Source organism: Falco cherrug, chromosome 3 (genome assembly GCF_023634085.1).
Source record: "Falco cherrug isolate bFalChe1 chromosome 3, bFalChe1.pri, whole genome shotgun sequence".
In the NCBI taxonomy this organism is placed as follows: domain Eukaryota; kingdom Metazoa; phylum Chordata; class Aves; order Falconiformes; family Falconidae; genus Falco; species Falco cherrug.
In genome coordinates, this window is record NC_073699.1 from 120,363,994 (window position 1) to 120,381,394 (window position 17,401).

A 17,401-nucleotide genomic window follows, 5' to 3' on the forward strand; every position below is an offset into this window, starting at 1 on the left:
GCAGTTTACGCAGGCACCTGCGAGGCTGGTGGGCATTGATCAGTGGCTTGCCCAAACCTGACAGCTCCAGCTCCCTGTTCCCTGCCTCACCAGCTTTTTCTTGTGGTCTTAAGTAGAAGCTTGACAGAGGACATGGTGAGGAAAAGTCCCAGACCCTGGAAGGAGAAAGGAGGACAAGGACTGGAATGCTTTATGGAAATAGGCACAAACATCTCCCTTTCAGCAGTCATGGCACGTCCCAGGGGACTTGAAACTTGTGCTGTGAAATACGTCCACAGAGGATGGCTATGGCCACTGGGCTTCGCACTTTTCTTGGTCGCCAACAGGTCCTGCCATTTGTATCTGGGTTTGATGTGTACGCAGAATTGTGGCGGAGATGTATGCACAGGTAAGGTTCCCTAAGGGCATGAAAGCGAGTGGATGCGCATCATTCCAGCGTGCGAAGGTGGCTAACGGTGGCGCCTGGGAGGCTTGCAGGGCACAGACCTGGCAACGAACTCTGCGAGGCCAGGCCAGTAACCAGGTCTCCCCTGGATAACGGCAGTGCCTGAGGTAAAAATAGTCATTCTGGAACTCGAGGCAGCGATGGCGGCTGTAGAACAGCGAAGGCCGCAGCGCGCCGGCACCACTGGCAGCAGGCGGAGCCGTGGCCGCCATGTTGGGCCCCGCCCCGCCCCCGGGCCATGCCGGCCTGAGGCGGCCTCCCAGCCTGCTCTGCGGGCGGCCGGGGCTGAGGCGCCCGCCCCGTGACCCGGCCCGCGACCCGGCCCCGACGCGGCGGCTGGGCCCACTGCGCACGCGCGGCAGCGGCCGGCACGAGCGGCTCAGTGCGCGCGCGCGGCGGCCCGGAGGTGACGGCGGGGGGCGGGGCGGGCGGCGCGCTCGCGGCTCCTTTGTGCGGGGCGGCGCGGCGCGGCCGGGGCGATGCTGTCGGGGGGGAAGAAGGCCGCGGAGGCGGCGGCGGGCGGCGAGGGCGGGCCTGAGGCGCCGGTGCCGCCGCCCGCCGCCGCGGGGGCCCTGGGCTCCTCTGCCGAGAGCGGCGGGTCTGCGGAGCGCACTCCCCGCAAGAAGGAGCCGCCGCGGGCCTCGCCGCCGGGCGGTCTGTCCGAGCCGCCGGCCGCCGGTGCCGCACCTGCACCCGGCGCCGAAACCACCGGCATCGCCGAGACCCCCGAGGGTCGCAGGACCAGCCGCCGCAAGCGGGCCAAAGTAGGTGGGGTGGGGCGGGGTGCTCGGGCTGCGGCCCGGCCCCGCCGGACCCCTCCGGCCTGGCGCCGCGGCGCAGTGGGGGTCTGGCGGGGGCCGCGGCCTCGGGCGGGACGTGCCTCGGCTGCTGGGCCCGCTCCTGCGGGGCGCGGCCGGCGGGCTAGGGGCGCTCCGGGGCCGGCTCCCGGGGGGCGGGCTGGGCGCTCCCTGCGCGGGGCCGAGCGGGCTCCCCGGCCTGGCCCGGCTTTAGGCGGTGCGTGTGCTGCGCCGGGGAGGCGGGTGCGCCTCCAGGATAGGCAGGCGGGCGTGGGAGAAGCTAATGCAGATCAGGATCTTGTTTTGTCATACCGCACCTTCACAAGGTTGGGGCAGAAACGCACTTTCACGAAGGAGAGCGGCCTGCAACAGGTTTTGGAGCTTTGCAGGGCTGCCTGGTCAGATAGCAAGGAGTAAAGAAGCCCCCAAACCACCCCAGCATTGCGTCTGGGTTCTCGTGATCTTATTTTCGTGATTACTGCGGGTGTACGGATGCAGATTCTCTTGAGGCTTGCGTGCATGGAATGATGCTGGTGTTGCAAGACTGGTTACAGAGGTGATGCCCACATTCACTGTGCTGTTTGGCTTCCCCCAGCTACTGTTGGAGAGTTGAGCCAATGCTATGTGAAGGGTGAGATTTAGCAATAAATTTAAAAGCTGTAAACAGTGTCTAGTAATTTAGGCCAGTGGTAGGTAACTCTTGTAGGTTATTCTGAACATGCAAGAGCATCACCTTTTCTCATGAAACTTTTCATTGGTAACCTTGTTGCAGAAGACTGAAGATCTTTGTTGTGCGCAGAGCTGGCTGTGTTTGACAGGGAAGGTGAAGTTACTTTTAGGTGCTCTGTCTGTTGTACTGTGGCATTGAATGTCTTGCTTTTCAGAGCTGTTCTGTGATGTGGTAGCTGGACTGGCTCTTTGCATGTAGGAGCTGTTGGATGGTTCAGCCTGGTGCATTTTTTAAACTGAAAGAGGATAGACGTATATCAGACATAAGGAAGAAATTTTTTGCTATGAGGATGGTGAGACATTGAAACAGGTTGTCCAGAGAAGTTGTGGATACCCCGTCATTGGAAGCGTTCAAGGCCACGGTGGATGGGACTTTGAGCAACCTGATCTACTGAATGATGTCTCTGTCCGTGGGTTGGACCAGGTGGTGTTTAAAGGTCCCTTCCAACCCAAACCATTCTGTGATCTTCAGAGGCAGTGTATCTAGGTTTTTCTTGTTTTATAGTGGTCTGTTAACAAGTATGAGTTGGTGTACTATCTGTGGGTTGTGTTGCGATGATGTTTCTCTGCATTGACCATACCCATTTGCTAAGGATGTTAATCTCTTTTTAGCACGGTATATCCCCATGGTAGCTTCAGGCTAGCACAGGGTCACCTTAACTATGAATGTTTGTGGTGTGAGCTCAGTTGGGGAGTGTGCAGGTTAAAAATAAACCTAGGTAAAAGCTCAGGGGTTTTTTGACTTGATCGTTTTCTGAAGTTGTGTGAGTTCAAGGAGGATGGGAGACTTTAGAGGGCCTTAGGGCAGAACTAGTTTGTGTTGGTTTCAAATACCTGTGATACTGCGCTTACAGCGCTCTGGGATCATTGTAACTTGCCTCAGAGAGGGAGTTCAAAAAAGATGCTGGTGGTGCAACATTTGCTCAACGGCATGAAAAACTGAATGTGCTTGGCAGGATGGAATGTAAACTTTGAAAAGGTAGCAGATGATGGAGTGTGTTGGTGGTTTACTGAATTTAGGCTTTCCTGTGCTTCCAAGTGCTACTTTGAATCGTCCCCATTATTGCCCTTTCATAATGACTGAACTTCAACTGTGAAAGATTTGTTATTCTTTTGATGAGAAATGCAGAGTTGTTTTTGTCATCTTATAGTAGAAGCTGAACTGTAGGATGTTGGAGGGTCACTAGCTGCTTTCTTTTTTTGTCCCATGGCTGCATATTGTGAAAAGTGCTTTTTTCCTTTCCAGTAGGTAGGTAAATTCAACAGCAATATACAAAGCTTTCTTACTTTGGAAAAAAGCTTGGTTTGTTAAACAGTATGAGATACATCCCTTCTAGGTTATTTCTTGGGGTTTTCTGTGTTCCTTTAAGTTGGAGCGAGTCTTTTTAGCCAGTAATATTATTTATTTTTGCTGGGGAATAGAACAAAAAATATGGTAATAATTTTTCATTATTTTTTTGGAGTCTTGTGTTGAGCCACTAGTGTGATAACCCAGGAGAGGAGGCAAATGTGATCGTCTGTACCAGGGCAAGATTTCCAGTAAACAGAAGACTGACTATCTGTGCAAGATAAGTCTCTGTACATAGATGGTTTTTTTTCAGGAAATCTCGTGTACAGTTTTGGTCACCCACATTTGACTGGAATTCAAGTTGGAATATATGGGTTGTACACAGAGGCGATTTGTTATCCCTCACTTCAACAGGGAGGTGAAGGAAGGGAAAAAAAGTAGAAAGGTTGAACGATCATATAGCAAATACACATAAACTGGGCTCAATATGACTGGAAAGCTCCTACTATCCGTCAGTTAGGTACTGAAAACAATTATTTTTTTTAGTGGAGGTAAAAACATGGCACTTGTTAAGCTGTTGAAGGTTTTATAATATGGTAGACTGTAGTAAGACTGAGTAAGGTAACTCAGGCCTTTTGTTTGAGCTGTAAGTAATTCTGTGCTTGCAATGTTCATTTTAGTAGTGAGACTTAAAAGAGTCTTCAGTGTGTTTATCCTCTATTGTGTTTTTTACAGGTGGAGTATAGAGAGATGGATGAGAGTCTTGCAAACCTGTCAGAAGATGAGTATTACTCTGAAGAAGAGAGAAATGCTAAAGCTGAGAAAGAGAAAAAATTGCCACCACCACCTCCACCGGCTCCTGCAGAAGAAGAGAATGAAAGCGAGCCAGAAGAGCCATCTGGTGAGTAGAGAGAGACCTTCTCCTCAGACACTACTTACCTGTTCTATTGCCAGAAATTAAGCCGGGTCAAGTGCAGCATCATGGATCCCGTGTCTGGTTTTGATCTGGTTTTGAATGATTGTTCTACAGTGTTTTCTTTGCTGGCCCCATATGTGGAAGGAGGGGAAAACCTCAGAAAAGCAGCCTGATAAAGGTGGGAATATGCAGGATCTAATTCTAAACTAAATCAGACCTCTCATACTAGATGCTTACAATCCTTACTGACTTGTCTTTGGAAGCTTATTGACCAGAATAGCCTCTTTGGCACTTTGCTGCCACACCTGCTCATGTACCAACAGTCACTTATTCCTCTGAGAGAACAGAGCTTAGACTTACTGGGGGAGGTTCTGTGCAGGAGAACAGATTTAATCTACAGTGATTCCTGTGGCTTTAAACTATAGCTCTAATCAAGTTCTGGTTGGATACTGTATGCTTAAATTTTAGTGCTTTCCTCATTCATTACCTTTGACAGAGTTGTAAAGCTTCACTTTACATTGGAAAGTTTTTTTTGATCGGTCTTTTCAGGAAGCATCTTTTGAAATGTATGGTATTAGCAGTACCCTGTCCATTCTTTACCTCTGTTGTGTTTACAGCTACCACCGTTAGTTAGGTCTGGTGTTGATCTATCACTTTACTATCTACAAAATCATGCTTTTGCAAAGTTCAGCTGTTGGAGAGATTTCATGAGATGGTGTGTGTGCTAGTTGATTTTAGGCAATAGCTGAAATCTAGTAGTAGGTAAACTTCGGCTGCTTCATGACTGATATGAATAACTGCTGGTCTTCAGTTCTTCTCCTCTTAATTGGCTTCTTTTTGGCTGGCAGGTTTGAGATGTCAGTTTGTGCATACTTATCTTCAGTTTCAGAAAATATATTAAAAGCCATGGTTGTGTTTTATCTCTTAGGACTTGCCCCTGTAATCTCTTTTCAGTTGTGGCTGTTGGCTTCTGGCTTGATGCAGGAATGCTGTAGCTCATCTGTTTGACTGAAGTACTTGCAATGATAAAAATCTTCTCTACCCCTAGTTGTAGCTGATCTATCAAAAATGGAATTTTAATAGGTGTAATGAAGCAAGTATCTTATGTTCACTATTGAATTAGCTTAGACTTAGGGTTTAATCCTTGAGACCTAATAGTAGCACACTTCTGATATTTCTCAGATGCCATTTTGCGCCTCTGAGAATGATTATTGAAATCAGTTTGAGGCATAATCAGTGAATTAGTGTTTTATCCCATGAAGGAATAAACATGGAAGATAGGCAGTGATAGACTCATGCTGTCCTATATACACAACAGTCTGTTAAGCAGTTGTTTTGCAAGCACTGTGTTTAGTAGTCTAAATATAACCAATTTTAAAACAAGCTCTATTCAGCTGCCTAGAAATAAGTTGATTTCAGGTTGTCATATCCTTTCTCCATTCCTAGAAATCCTGTGATATGTATGAAGCAGTGATGTAGGAAGACAACAGATTTTCAGTTGTCATTCTATAGCTAGTCTTGAAACTGTATACGTTGATGGATCTCCCTATCTTTATTAATGCAAGTATCGAGAGCGTCAGGTCATCTTATGCTGTTGAGCCATCATATGGCTGTTGAGGTGCATTGAAACTTCTAATCTAAACAGCCATTAGCAGTAAGAGGCATGGAGTCTGCTGTATATAGAAGCAGTGTTTATAACTGAGGTCTTCTCTCTTTGTCACTCCTTTGAAGCGAAAATACAAGTGTTCAGTAAGAAATATTAAGTAGGACAGTAATATTAGAGCAGGATTAGTACTGAAAATTTAACAATATCCAAAAAGTTAGCTGTGTATTAATGTTAATTTATTCTCACTGCAGACCTTAATAATTTCCTTTCTATGTTTAAAGCCTGGAATCACATAGGTAATGCAGCAGATGTATAAAGCTGTCACGTTATCGATTATGACCTTTTGTGTTGAAAAGACTTAAAAATATAATAGTGACAGTAGCTGGGATTTCATTAGTCCATCCTCACAGACAGTTTACAGTAGGAGGAGGTTACTAAGTATCACGCTTCAGGTGACAGTGAAATGCTGGTCTTGGTGTGGGTTCCATGAATGTGTTCAGCTGCGGGGAATTCCAGATGTTTTGGCTATGCAGATGGTTATAGTCTGGATTTGCAAGATTTACTGGATGTTTTCGCAGAGCAGTTTTAAAAGGTGTAACAATATTTCACGATTAAGATACTTTATGAAGAAATTATCTTCCCTCTTTTTTACTTGAGAAATATTGTCTGATAACAAAAAGCTTTCAAACTCACTTCCAGTGCTGAATGACATTTGTGGTGGTTGCCCATATCCCTTTTGAAATCAAGGACCTTGCTTCTTTTTGTTTTTCTCCTCTAAGGATCTTTTTTCTTTGCCCTCACCAAATTGGATTTTCATTTATATAGCTTCCTGAATGTTTTCCTTACCAGCTTCTGTCTTTTTAGTTTTGTCAGTATTCTTACTTTGTGGTAATCTTATGTTTCTAGCTGTTCTTTTCCAAGGAAGTTTGAGACTGAAGATCATCCAGATTAAGGGCAAGTGAACAGTCAAACGTAGTGGTGCTCTGCTTCTGTCTTTCTTCTGGCTTTATCTGTTTTCCTAATTAAATTGAGTACTTGATGATAATCATGTGCCTACTATTCTTTATTTTAAGACTATTGTTGATTGTATGAAGTGGACTCCTTTTTAAACCTTCTTCCTGGTTGCTGTTCAGCTCATGGTCCATTACTGTGTTACCTTGAGACTTTCGGCAGATTCCGCTGCTGCACATGTTGTGTTCAGCTGCAATAATTTGATGTTAACGTGGATCAGCAGTTTGCTTGCTGCTTTGTTCCTTTGCAGCTGGAACATGACTTTCTTATGGGGGAGGAGAAGCAACCTCTACTAGCAGGGCTTGTTTCCACACTTCAGTACTTAGACTGGGTAGCTTTTAGAATGGTATCCAAGCAAGCAGTAACAGTGATGCTTTTTTTTTGACTTAACGTTGAAAATGGCTTAGCTGTTATTAACAGACGAGGAAAATAGTGATTTCTTTTTGTAAGTAAACCAAGAGCAATTTTATCCCTTGTACTCGTTGTGACTGCTGATTCAGGCATAATGAATGCCACAGGCTGATTTCAGCATTTTTTCAATTTCTTGACTTATGGAAGGTTTTCATAACTTTTCCTGCAAATTTATGGCCTCTGGTGGAGTGTAAATATTAATGTTTGAGTTGTGTTAGTCTCTCCCAGAATGGAAGCAGGTCTTGTAATGTTCCCAGCAAAGTACTTAGTGTAGATGAAGTGAGGAGTATTCTCTTGCTATTTCAGATACGTTAGTTCACAGAATCCCAACTTTGGGTCTTCTGTCTGAGGCCTGTCAGAAGACAATTATTTGTCACAGTCTCTCTTGTAAGTTTCTGAACTTCCCTTTTGGTAGACTGATTATGTAAAAGTACTGACTATTGCTCCTCTACTGTAGCTGAGTGAAAATGTCTTTCTTGTTTCAGTTCCTATTTATCTGTAGATGTGTAATCTTACAACATTCCAGATGTTAATCCAGGTTATCAAAGTATGAAAACGCTTGGTTTGCTTTCTGTGTCTTGCTTTAGGAGTTAAATTTGTAGTTCAGATGAAATTCTTTTAAGTTAGTGTGTCCCCAGAGAGCCTCAGATAACATTCTGGCAAAATTGTCCACCCAGTCCTAAACTCTAAAGAGTAGTTGTACATGTGAACACAGCCTCAGGTTAGACCTTACTCTTCCCAGTTTGGAGATGACACCTTGAGCAGTTGTGCTCTAGGAAGTGACTGTTGAATTAGCTAACTTGACCTCAGCGGTTTGTTCAGTGGGGGTTTGTTTGGACTTTAGAAAACAAACTTTGCTGACTATTGGAGCACTTGGTTTGAAAGAGCCTCGGTACAGGTGCAGCTGCTGAACAGTGCTCAGCTGTCTTTGAGTTTTCAACGGTGTCCTGCGCTCTGGAGGTGACAAGACTTCAGGCAAACATCTGACTGGAAGAGTAACGCTTAGGAGCTAAACTCAGAGCTAGCATCTCCTGTGAAGATGAGCAGTGTTCGAGGTGACCTGTATTAGCTTTGTTCCTGCAGACACTGCAGCTGTATTCATCTCTGTTCTAGAAATGCCCTGCTCCTGGTTGTTGTAGTCCTGTCAAGGCTGCTGTTTAGGACTTAAATGCGGGCTAAGGTAATTTTGAGACTTCCTCGAATCTTTCAAATGAGTGTTTTGCCTTTCCTCATGTTTTCAGCCCTGGATACATTGGAAGACTGATGTCTTTCAGTGCTGGGTATTGATCACATCACTGATCAGTGGTATTGATGTGTACTTGGCTTCGAACGTGGACATAGTTAGAATGCTGTTGGTGTGTCAAGGGTACTGAAGCCAAAATAAGTGGTCTGAGCCTTTCGAAAAATAGTTCCATCATCAAGTGTCAAGGAAGGGTTTATGGGGGGGGTGGGGAAAAGCAAGGCTCTCTTGAAAGAGGCTTTTCAGAGTGGTTCAAACTATCCCCTTGCACATGGAGAGACTTGGGAATACCAAGGGCAAGATTATCAAATTCTTATGGTTTGAGATCCATAGAATCTGATGCTATCCATCCACCAGATCTTGGCAGTAAGAAATGTAATCCTATTATTCAAATCCTAGCCATTAAGTTGATCATACATATTTAGCCACCAGGAATGCTACATATTGTGTACTTCTTTATTTCCCATAAAGTCTGATATAAAGCGTTCCAGTAACATGGATAATTCTTTAGAAGACCACAGAGTTCGATGCCCTGAATCTAGGTTCCAGAAGATGGGATTCTCAGAAAATGGGTTTAGTTAGTTGGTGAAATTTAATACCTAAAACGCCAACTGCCGGGCCTTTATGTCCAGTATGGTTTAACTTATGGAGTAAGGTCCCTCAGTTCTCCTCTTTCCTTCCACAGGGCAAGCAGGAGGACTTCAAGACGACAATTCTGGAGGGTATGGAGACGGCCAAGCATCAGGTGAGGGTGGCATTTGATGCTTGCCACTTAGTAGCAAGAGCCGCCAAGTTAGGGATTGATGCTTGCAAGTGCGCATGGGTGTGGTTGTCCAGAATTTAGCAGGAGATGCAGGAGCTGTTTACCCACCTGTTAAAAAAGTGAGGGGTATTTTCAGATTTCAGTTGAGGTCTGTACCAACTGTGGAAAAGGACGCTAACCTATGTTGAAATGCCTCAGGCCGATCTCTCATCCCTCCACTCCTCTCCAGGTTGAGAGGAGTCCAAACATGCAAAAAGACATTTCTTACCTAGCCAGTTTCTACAACGTAGAATGATGCAGAAAGCCCTGGGCTTCAGCACAGTAGAGCTTTTTTCTAATCTGCTGAAGAAACAGTGTGGAGTACCTTTTTGCTCCTTTGTTTTTTTCTTTTGAAAGGGTGTCTGTCTGAGCTGGGTGCCGGCGCTTAGCCCAGGAGATTTACCTGTTGGGGGGATTCATAGTCTGCTTCTCAGTGGACTGGATTGTGAATTGCATTTGACATTTGACCTAAGTACTGATGCTAGCAGTATACATTTATTGCTTAATTCACAGAACTGGTGTCTTTACTCTTTAAGTACTTAGAGTGCTACTGAAAATCTTCCTCCAACCCTGCCACTTTTGCTCTCGCTTGAGGATTGAGGGTTAGGGTTTTAAGCAAAGGAGCTGAAAGCTCCAAAACCTATTCTGTACCTCCAAGTTGCTCTTTTTGGAGCAAATATAACTTCAAGATATTCATCTGAGAGTACATCCTTGCTGTTCTAAGCAAAGGAGCCTAGTTATGTTTTGGATCTTGCCACTTGCAGAGAATTTCTGATTATTATCGATTACGGGCTTAATGATGCATTGCCGATTTCATTTTTAGGCAGGCATTGGCTCTTTGGAAATTCCGCATATTTTGATTTTTATATATATGCTGAGGGTATGCTTTAACAGTTGTCCAGTTCAGCAGCCGAAAAGCTTACCTTCAGAGTGTTCTTCATCTGCACATGTTTCAGTAAGTCTTTAAATGAGCAGCATCCCTTAAAATTTCTTCACTTGGGAAGACAATGAAACTTCAACACATTAGTTGCTAATGCTGAATGTCAGGAAGTGGCAAGTGTGTGTGCGAATGTGTGTGAAGAGGAGATGAGAACCTGGTCCAGGCAGACCCATTCCTGCAGTCACGAAAGAGCTGCCTGCCCCAAGGAAAGCAGGTGTAGTTCTGAACCGGTGCTCCCTTTAAAGTGTTGCTTTTGTGAACCACAAGCAGTAAGGGTGTGGGGTCGGTTGGATTTAATCAGTCTGAACATGACTTAACCTTGAGTTGTGTAGCTGCAGAAGTAAATTCAAGGACGTTTAGTTTTTATAGGATCTTCTGTTGGTTGGGCCAAATACAATGAAATCTTCGCTAGTAACAGCTAAGCTATTTCTAAATTCTGGTGTTAAATCTTATTATGGTGGGGGGGGTTGTGTGTTGGGTTTTTTCTTTCTTTTTCTTTTTTTTTTTTTTTTTTTTTTTTTGTCTTTTCTAAATACTGGTGCTAATCCGGAGCTATTCTGACATTTTGATTTTCAAGTGGTGGTATTGCCATAGAAGACATGTGGTGTTGCAAAAAAAACCAGCCACCAAAAAAACCCACCTTGGAGTTCTTTCCAAGGCTGTTAGGAGCACCAGTTTCTCAGGGTTCTCAGTTTGAAGAAATAAATCAGAAAGCTTTTCAAGAAACTGGTGGATTGCCTTAAATCCAAGTCTGAGAGTTTCCTGGTAGTTGATCACTGCGTGACAGTTAATGCTTTTTAGCAGATACCTGGAGAAGGCACACACATTTTAGTACAAGCCTGTAAGATGGAGTGAGGCTCAGCGTTTCAAATCTTTAACTGGCCATTCTCCGAAAATTGTGCTACCGAGTGAGCTTTTTGCTAACGCTTGATGATCTAGAACCTTAATTAAAATTTGTTAACATGAATGAAGTATCAGAGATTTGGTAACTTTGGTTTGATTTACAGGCACAGTTTTATGGAGTTCGTAGTTTAGCATATGTACGTGTTCACACAGTTGGTCCGATTTTAGACCGAAGGACAACAAAAGGGCTGGGGGATGTTTATTGCTGGAGAAGCTGAACTTCTCGCATAGCTAAATATTAGTGTCAAGAAGGGGTGTGGGTGTGTCAGCTTTTCCTGTTGTTAATTTTATTTTACTTTCTTGCAGTGTTCTGTAGCCTCTATTTTTCTCTTGTAAAATTCCTGTAAATTACTATAGACAGTTTTCTTTACCTTGAGTCATCACACAGTTAGATCTTCTAATCTTTGCTTGTGAATGAATTTTTTTAGCTTCACAACTATTTCCGTGCTTAAATTTTTTTTCTTCACCTTTGGGTTGTAAAAATGCTTGAAAATTAAAGGTGTGTGTAGTTGCACCAGAACTGAAAGAAGATAATTCCTTTCCTCAGTACAGCGACGTGTACCTCTCTCTGCACATGAACTTCAAACTTTCAGTTGTCTTTGTTAGTGTTACACACAGCAAGCTTATGTTATCTTTGATATTTATTATAATCTTTTGAACAATTCCAGTTTCAGCAACATCGGATCTTATTCTTACCGCATTACCTGTATTTTTTTTTCCCCTTGGGGATATGTTGGCTTGTATCTTTCCAGATAGAACGTCCTCTCCTGTCTGTCCTGATCTTAAGTCACTTTCTAGGACGTACAAGATTTATATTGTTCTTGCTGTATTTCCCATCTCAGTATTTCATTTTGCTCACTGTGCTTGCAAGATTTGCTTTCTGCACTCGTGCTGTAGCACTTTATGTAGCTGTGTCTTGATTTGTTGCTTTATTTATAGGCTAACATTCAAATGAGATTGAGGAATGTAGAGTGCATTATTACATAGCATTAGAGTACTGTATTATTACTCCATTGCTAGTGTTTGGGTTGATAGAAATACAGGTGCCTTTATGAATTAAGTCTTTCCATAAAGAAAATGTTTCATGTATATGTTCAATGTTAGTCTTTTACATGTGGAGCATTTAAAAGGAAAAGTCAGAAATCTGTAGTTGTTGATTGTAGGCAGCACTTGAGGAGGAGGCACAGGAAGAGCACACGTAGGATTGTATTTCATTTCGCTGCCTGTTGTGAATGTATAAAATATGCAAAAGGAGAGGTTAAGACGGTTTCCTCTAGCTTGAATTCAGTGCAAATGAAACCTTGAAAAGCAGGTGAGAGGGGACTGTAGGCATTGTGCTTGTATCTTAAAGATCTTTTGGCTTTGAATGGGTTCAGAAACGTTTTTCATATTGTGGTAGAAACTGGAAACCATACAAATGGAGGACAGCATCTAAAGCAGTTATGTTTTATTTATATTATATACTTTCTTTATGAAATAATATATATTATATTGATATGTGCCTCAGCTCCCCTTATTCTTCAGGGTTGTTCTGTTTTGTTTTCCCTCTGTAGTATAGCTTTTTCATTAACCCTAGATGATGCCTGTAATGCAAAGAACTGTTGACTTGGGAACCTCCATGTCTTGCAGAAGTAGGTAAAAGGACTAAAAGTATGATACAAAATTGGCCACTATATCACCTCATGGCCAGGTGCACTGGCTAGGAAGGGTAGTATAAAAATACTTACTTGGCAGTTCCTTTTGCAGTGCCTGTAGACAACTTGTCTTTTTATTGTAGGTGTGGAGGGTGCCGCTTTCCAGAGTAGACTTCCCCATGACCGTATGACATCTCAAGAAGCTGCCTGCTTCCCTGATATAATCAGTGGGCCACAGCAGACTCAGAAGGTGTTTCTGTACATCAGGAACCGCACCGTAAGTTTACTGTGAAAGTATTGATCAAAAAAGGGTAGGATGTTTGTGTATGTTATAAAGACTTCTTGGCAGTTCTCATGTCTTAACAGTTGGAAGGTTTGTTGATTTTGAGGTGGTGGGGTTTCATTTCTGGCATCCTATCATACTCTTTAAGTTGCTAGGGAAGGCGTTACCCAGTTCTTGATTGATGCAATGCTGTGAGGCAGCACGACGAATCTGTAGTATATTTACCGTATCCAAAACACAGTCTTACCAGCCATCAAAACTACATGATTCAGCTAATACAGCTTTTAAAAAGGAAACAAACAGAAAGCTGCTGCAAATGCTCTATTACTTAATCTCAGCTTAAAGAAGTCTCTGTGGAATACTTAAAAATAATAATCAAATACATTGTTGCTTAGAATACGGCAAACCTCTCAGCTTTTTGTGGGGTTTTTTCACTTTGCATAGCACACAGTTGCTGTAATATTGAGACATCAAGCCAGTCATGTGGCTTATTCTGAGAACCAAATAGTTACTTTGCCAGCTTTGATTTCGTAAAAGAAATCATAATAGTAAAGAAATGAAACTCTGCTTCTGAATGTTTGTAGCATTTCTTCCCAATTCAAAACTTCCTTACAACTTAAAATACAGAAAGAGGGGGCAATATTCAAATAATTCACTGGGGAGTTGATTCACTTGAGTTCAGGCAAGCATGCCTGAAGTTTAAACCTTAATAGAACTTAAACAGTAGTAGCTTTTGCAGATGATGCTTTTAAATTGTGACAGTGCTTTTAGGTTCCTTGGCACACAAACACGGTTCAGGGCTTTTACCTGTATTTAAAAAAGAGTGTTTTAGAAAACTTAAGTCATGTTAGAAAAATTAACAGTATGAAAGCAAGAAATATTTCCAAAATTGCTTTGTTACCACAGTTAAAAGATAAAACACCTTATGTATCATTCAGTTTTTTTCACAGACTTAAGACAATCAAAGGGCATCACAGTGTGTAACTATGGTAGCACCCAATGCTTAATAACTTAAAGAAGTTATTTGAAATTTATGCATGGTGGACATCTTTGTGCTAAGAGTGTGATTTTTTTGCTTTTCCTCTGAAATCTCCCTCCAATTAAACCTAAGTTGTAACTTTTGATAGTCATGAGATGCATAAAAACAGACCAAGTCAAGCCAGAAGGTTTGAACAACATTTTGCTCAAAATGATGGTGAGTAATCCTTTTACAAACACATTAGAAGCAGAAAAGCCTTCCACTGAAACTAGTAACGGACTGGGATTTAAAGGAATGCTTGGAAAGGGTTAGCACTAGCAAAGCTGCATTGCTGGTCTTTGATCCTTATTCACTATGGAGGAACTTCGAGCTCAGTTCCTGAGCAGGAGCCCCTTTCCAAGGGAGTTGTGAGGGGATCTTCTCCGGTTGGGATACCAGAGGTTGTAAAACGGCAGATGGAGCAGATGGTAATATAAACCCAGTGCTCAGCAGAACTCAGGAAGAGCTGTGAACTGCAGTGTGCGGTACCAAGGGATTTGAAAATACTGACGAGGACAAAACCACCCAGAGTTCCCGGAGGTTAGAGGGGTTAGGCTAGTAAGTCTGATATTTCCAGTTTGCCTGGTAACAAATGGAATCAAGAATTGAATGAATGACCTTGTAAGTAAAAACTTATTTTGGAAGGCTCACCAGGTTCTTCTAAAGGACTCATGACAAAGTGAACAAAGGAGATCCGCTTCATGTGATCTATGTGAATCACCCCCACCCCAAAACAAAAACCAACCAAACAACAAAACCAACCAAACAAACAACCCAAAGCAGTAAAAGCTCTTGGTAAATTACTGTTGGTTAAAGCAGATAATAAAAATTTACAAAGCAGATTCTGTAGGATAAATAATCTGTTGTGATATTGCAGGGTAGTTGTGGTTTGAAGCCTTTAAAATCTTCTAAGGCCTTCACTGTTCTTTGTATTCATAGGGGGTCTAAAAATCAGAATTTGTAAAGAAATGGACATTTTCTGCACATATAAAGTTATTTTGGGTAGTAAAATGAGAACTACAAAAGATAAAGACTTACGAGTAACTGGGCGACAACATAGCAGATAAAAATGAATTTTAAATAAAAGTAAACTAATGTGAATAATGGAAGTAATTTGTTTATATGTATATATATACATACACATAGAGATTTATATATAAAAATACAGATTGTGGGCTTTTCACTCTTCCAACTGAGAATGAAATCTTAACGTTACAGGACTTAGTACTACAAAATGGTTAGTTTCACACTTGGAAACTATCAGAACATTGTTTGAAATGACTTGGAAAATGAGTAGAAGAAAGTACTGTGCTAAAGATGAAATTCGCTTCCACTGGCTTCCCAAATTATATGGAAATTCCTCCATAATCTTGCCTATTCATTGTACTTGTATGATTTCTACCTTGGTATCTGTGAGGAGCTGTGAAGTTTGGTAGTGCAATTGTAGAGAAATACCCAAATAAATGACTAATTCTGGAATGTAAAATGGTGTGGAGATGCTCTGTATGACCTAGATCTAGGCATTGAACAGTAAAATGTTATTTATTAACTGTTGCTGTCCGTGCCATGAAGTAGGAGTTCTGTTGGGAAAACAGCTGTGAATCTATTATTCTGTGCCGCCTTTTTTTTTTCTAGCATGAAGTGACATAAATAATATTTCACAGGCAGCTCTTCCTGCTTGGTTTTTGAACTTTAACTGTCCTCTAAATGTTTTTTCTTGTGTATGCATGGCCAGTGTAGTCCATGGTAGTGTCTTACATCAGTGGTGAAAGATGGATTAGATGATTAAAGGTCTGAGATAAATAAACTTTGTAAGACGACAGGTACTTCTGTAGCTTTTACAAAAATAATGTGAAATTTGATGCTGAAGAGTCAGCTGCGGGTGGATGTTGTATGTCCAATTAAAATATCACACATATTGCACTTAGCATGCAGGTGGAAGGAAGGCTGTACATACAGGCATTCTGGCACTTCTATTTTGTAGCTTTTGTTCTTTCAGTGTATGTTTTCTTGTGTCTGTAATTGGGAGATTGCTAACTTGATGCACCTTGAAGAACACTGGAAGGCAAAGTTCAGTGTGGCTTGGATAGCAATGCCAGAGTTTAACTCATGAGAGGGTTTCATCTCCTTAAATGTATTTGGTAACAAAACACACACACATGGAAAACATCTCTTTGGTATTGCTTAGTATAATGTGTCTTACTGTTTGTTTAAATACAGCTGCAGCTCTGGTTGGATAACCCAAAGATTCAGTTGACATTTGAGGCAACTATCCAACAATTAGAAGCACCTTACAATAGTAAGTCAAGTCTTTTACTGCCAAAACCATACTTTATGTATCATTGCAATTGTTTTTCAGTCTTAGTTGGGGAAAAGCTGCTCAGGATCAAGAGAGGACTTCAGATGCGTCCTTTTGTTCTGTGAGCATTCGCGTACAGAATAGGTATTGCAGTATGCTTATGTTTCAGATTTGTTAGGGTTCATTCGTCTGGTAAAGAAACATATCCCTAGCAGAATTCAAAAAAGCTGGTAAAAAGTGGGTCGTTACAGTACTTCCCTGTGAGTGAATTCTCATGCAGCTTTTAAGGTTCACTATAACTTCATGATAGTTTGCAGCTGTGAGATTTTCTTGAGCATAAGTTTTCTGGGAGGCATTAAAAAGTTACAGGCAGCTTGAACATGAGGGCTGTGTTGAGAGAAGGCAGCAAAAGAGCAAGGAGATACTGCGTGCAAATGTAGGCCATGCCACCCTTCTCAAAAAAGATCCCAATAAAGTAGAAAAGGATGGAGGAGAGCCATAAAGAGAAAGTAATTAAAGAAGAATATAATGCTGAAATGAACGCAGATACACTGTCAAGTATTGCAGAATAGTTAATTACTGTGTTGATAAAAATGTTGCTGGTGTGTTCTGTATGCTTGTGAATATGTTTTTAGTACATACATGCTGCCGAACGTACAGAATAACTTTAAAACATTACAATTTCTTAGGTGATACGGTGCTTGTTCACAGAGTACACAGCTATCTGGAGCGGCATGGTCTAATCAACTTTGGTATCTACAAAAGAGTGAAGCCCCTTCCAAGTAAGAAACTTGAAAATTGTTTCTAATTAGAGTTTTGTTTTAATGTTCTGTGATTTCTTAGGACAAATTTTTGAGTGGTTTTTTTAGGATTGCCGTGCTGAGGGTGGGGGGGAAAGGGCTGGAAAGCCATCTGGCTATAGATGTTCATGGTTTTTATTTTGGCATGGAGAAGCCTTGTGTTAAGTAAATCACTTTGAGAGGGAAAATGTTTGCAAATCTTCTGTAGATAATTTGGTGACTGGCTGTTGCTGTTTAATAAGTTGTCTTTTTCCTCGTTTGAATAACAAAAGACAGAAA

General features: G+C 42.2%; 1 protein-coding gene across 2 annotated transcripts in view; it reads left to right on the top strand.

Annotated features, from left to right (window-relative positions):
• Positions 1 to 883: 883 nt before the first annotated feature.
• The window catches only part of KDM1A (lysine demethylase 1A), a 37,645-nt gene continuing 21,127 nt past the window's right edge, over positions 884 to 17,401 (top strand). The window contains exons 1-6 of one of the 2 annotated variants that reach the window (XM_055703638.1): positions 884 to 1,209; positions 3,995 to 4,160; positions 9,129 to 9,188; positions 12,866 to 12,999; positions 16,244 to 16,322; positions 17,012 to 17,104. In XM_055703638.1, coding sequence (XP_055559613.1) covers positions 925 to 1,209; positions 3,995 to 4,160; positions 9,129 to 9,188; positions 12,866 to 12,999; positions 16,244 to 16,322; positions 17,012 to 17,104 — 817 coding nt within the window. In that variant the 5' untranslated portion in view covers positions 884 to 924. The remainder of the gene's footprint in view (positions 1,210 to 3,994; positions 4,161 to 9,128; positions 9,189 to 12,865; positions 13,000 to 16,243; positions 16,323 to 17,011; positions 17,105 to 17,401) is intronic. The other variant, XM_055703639.1, reaches the window with a different exon arrangement.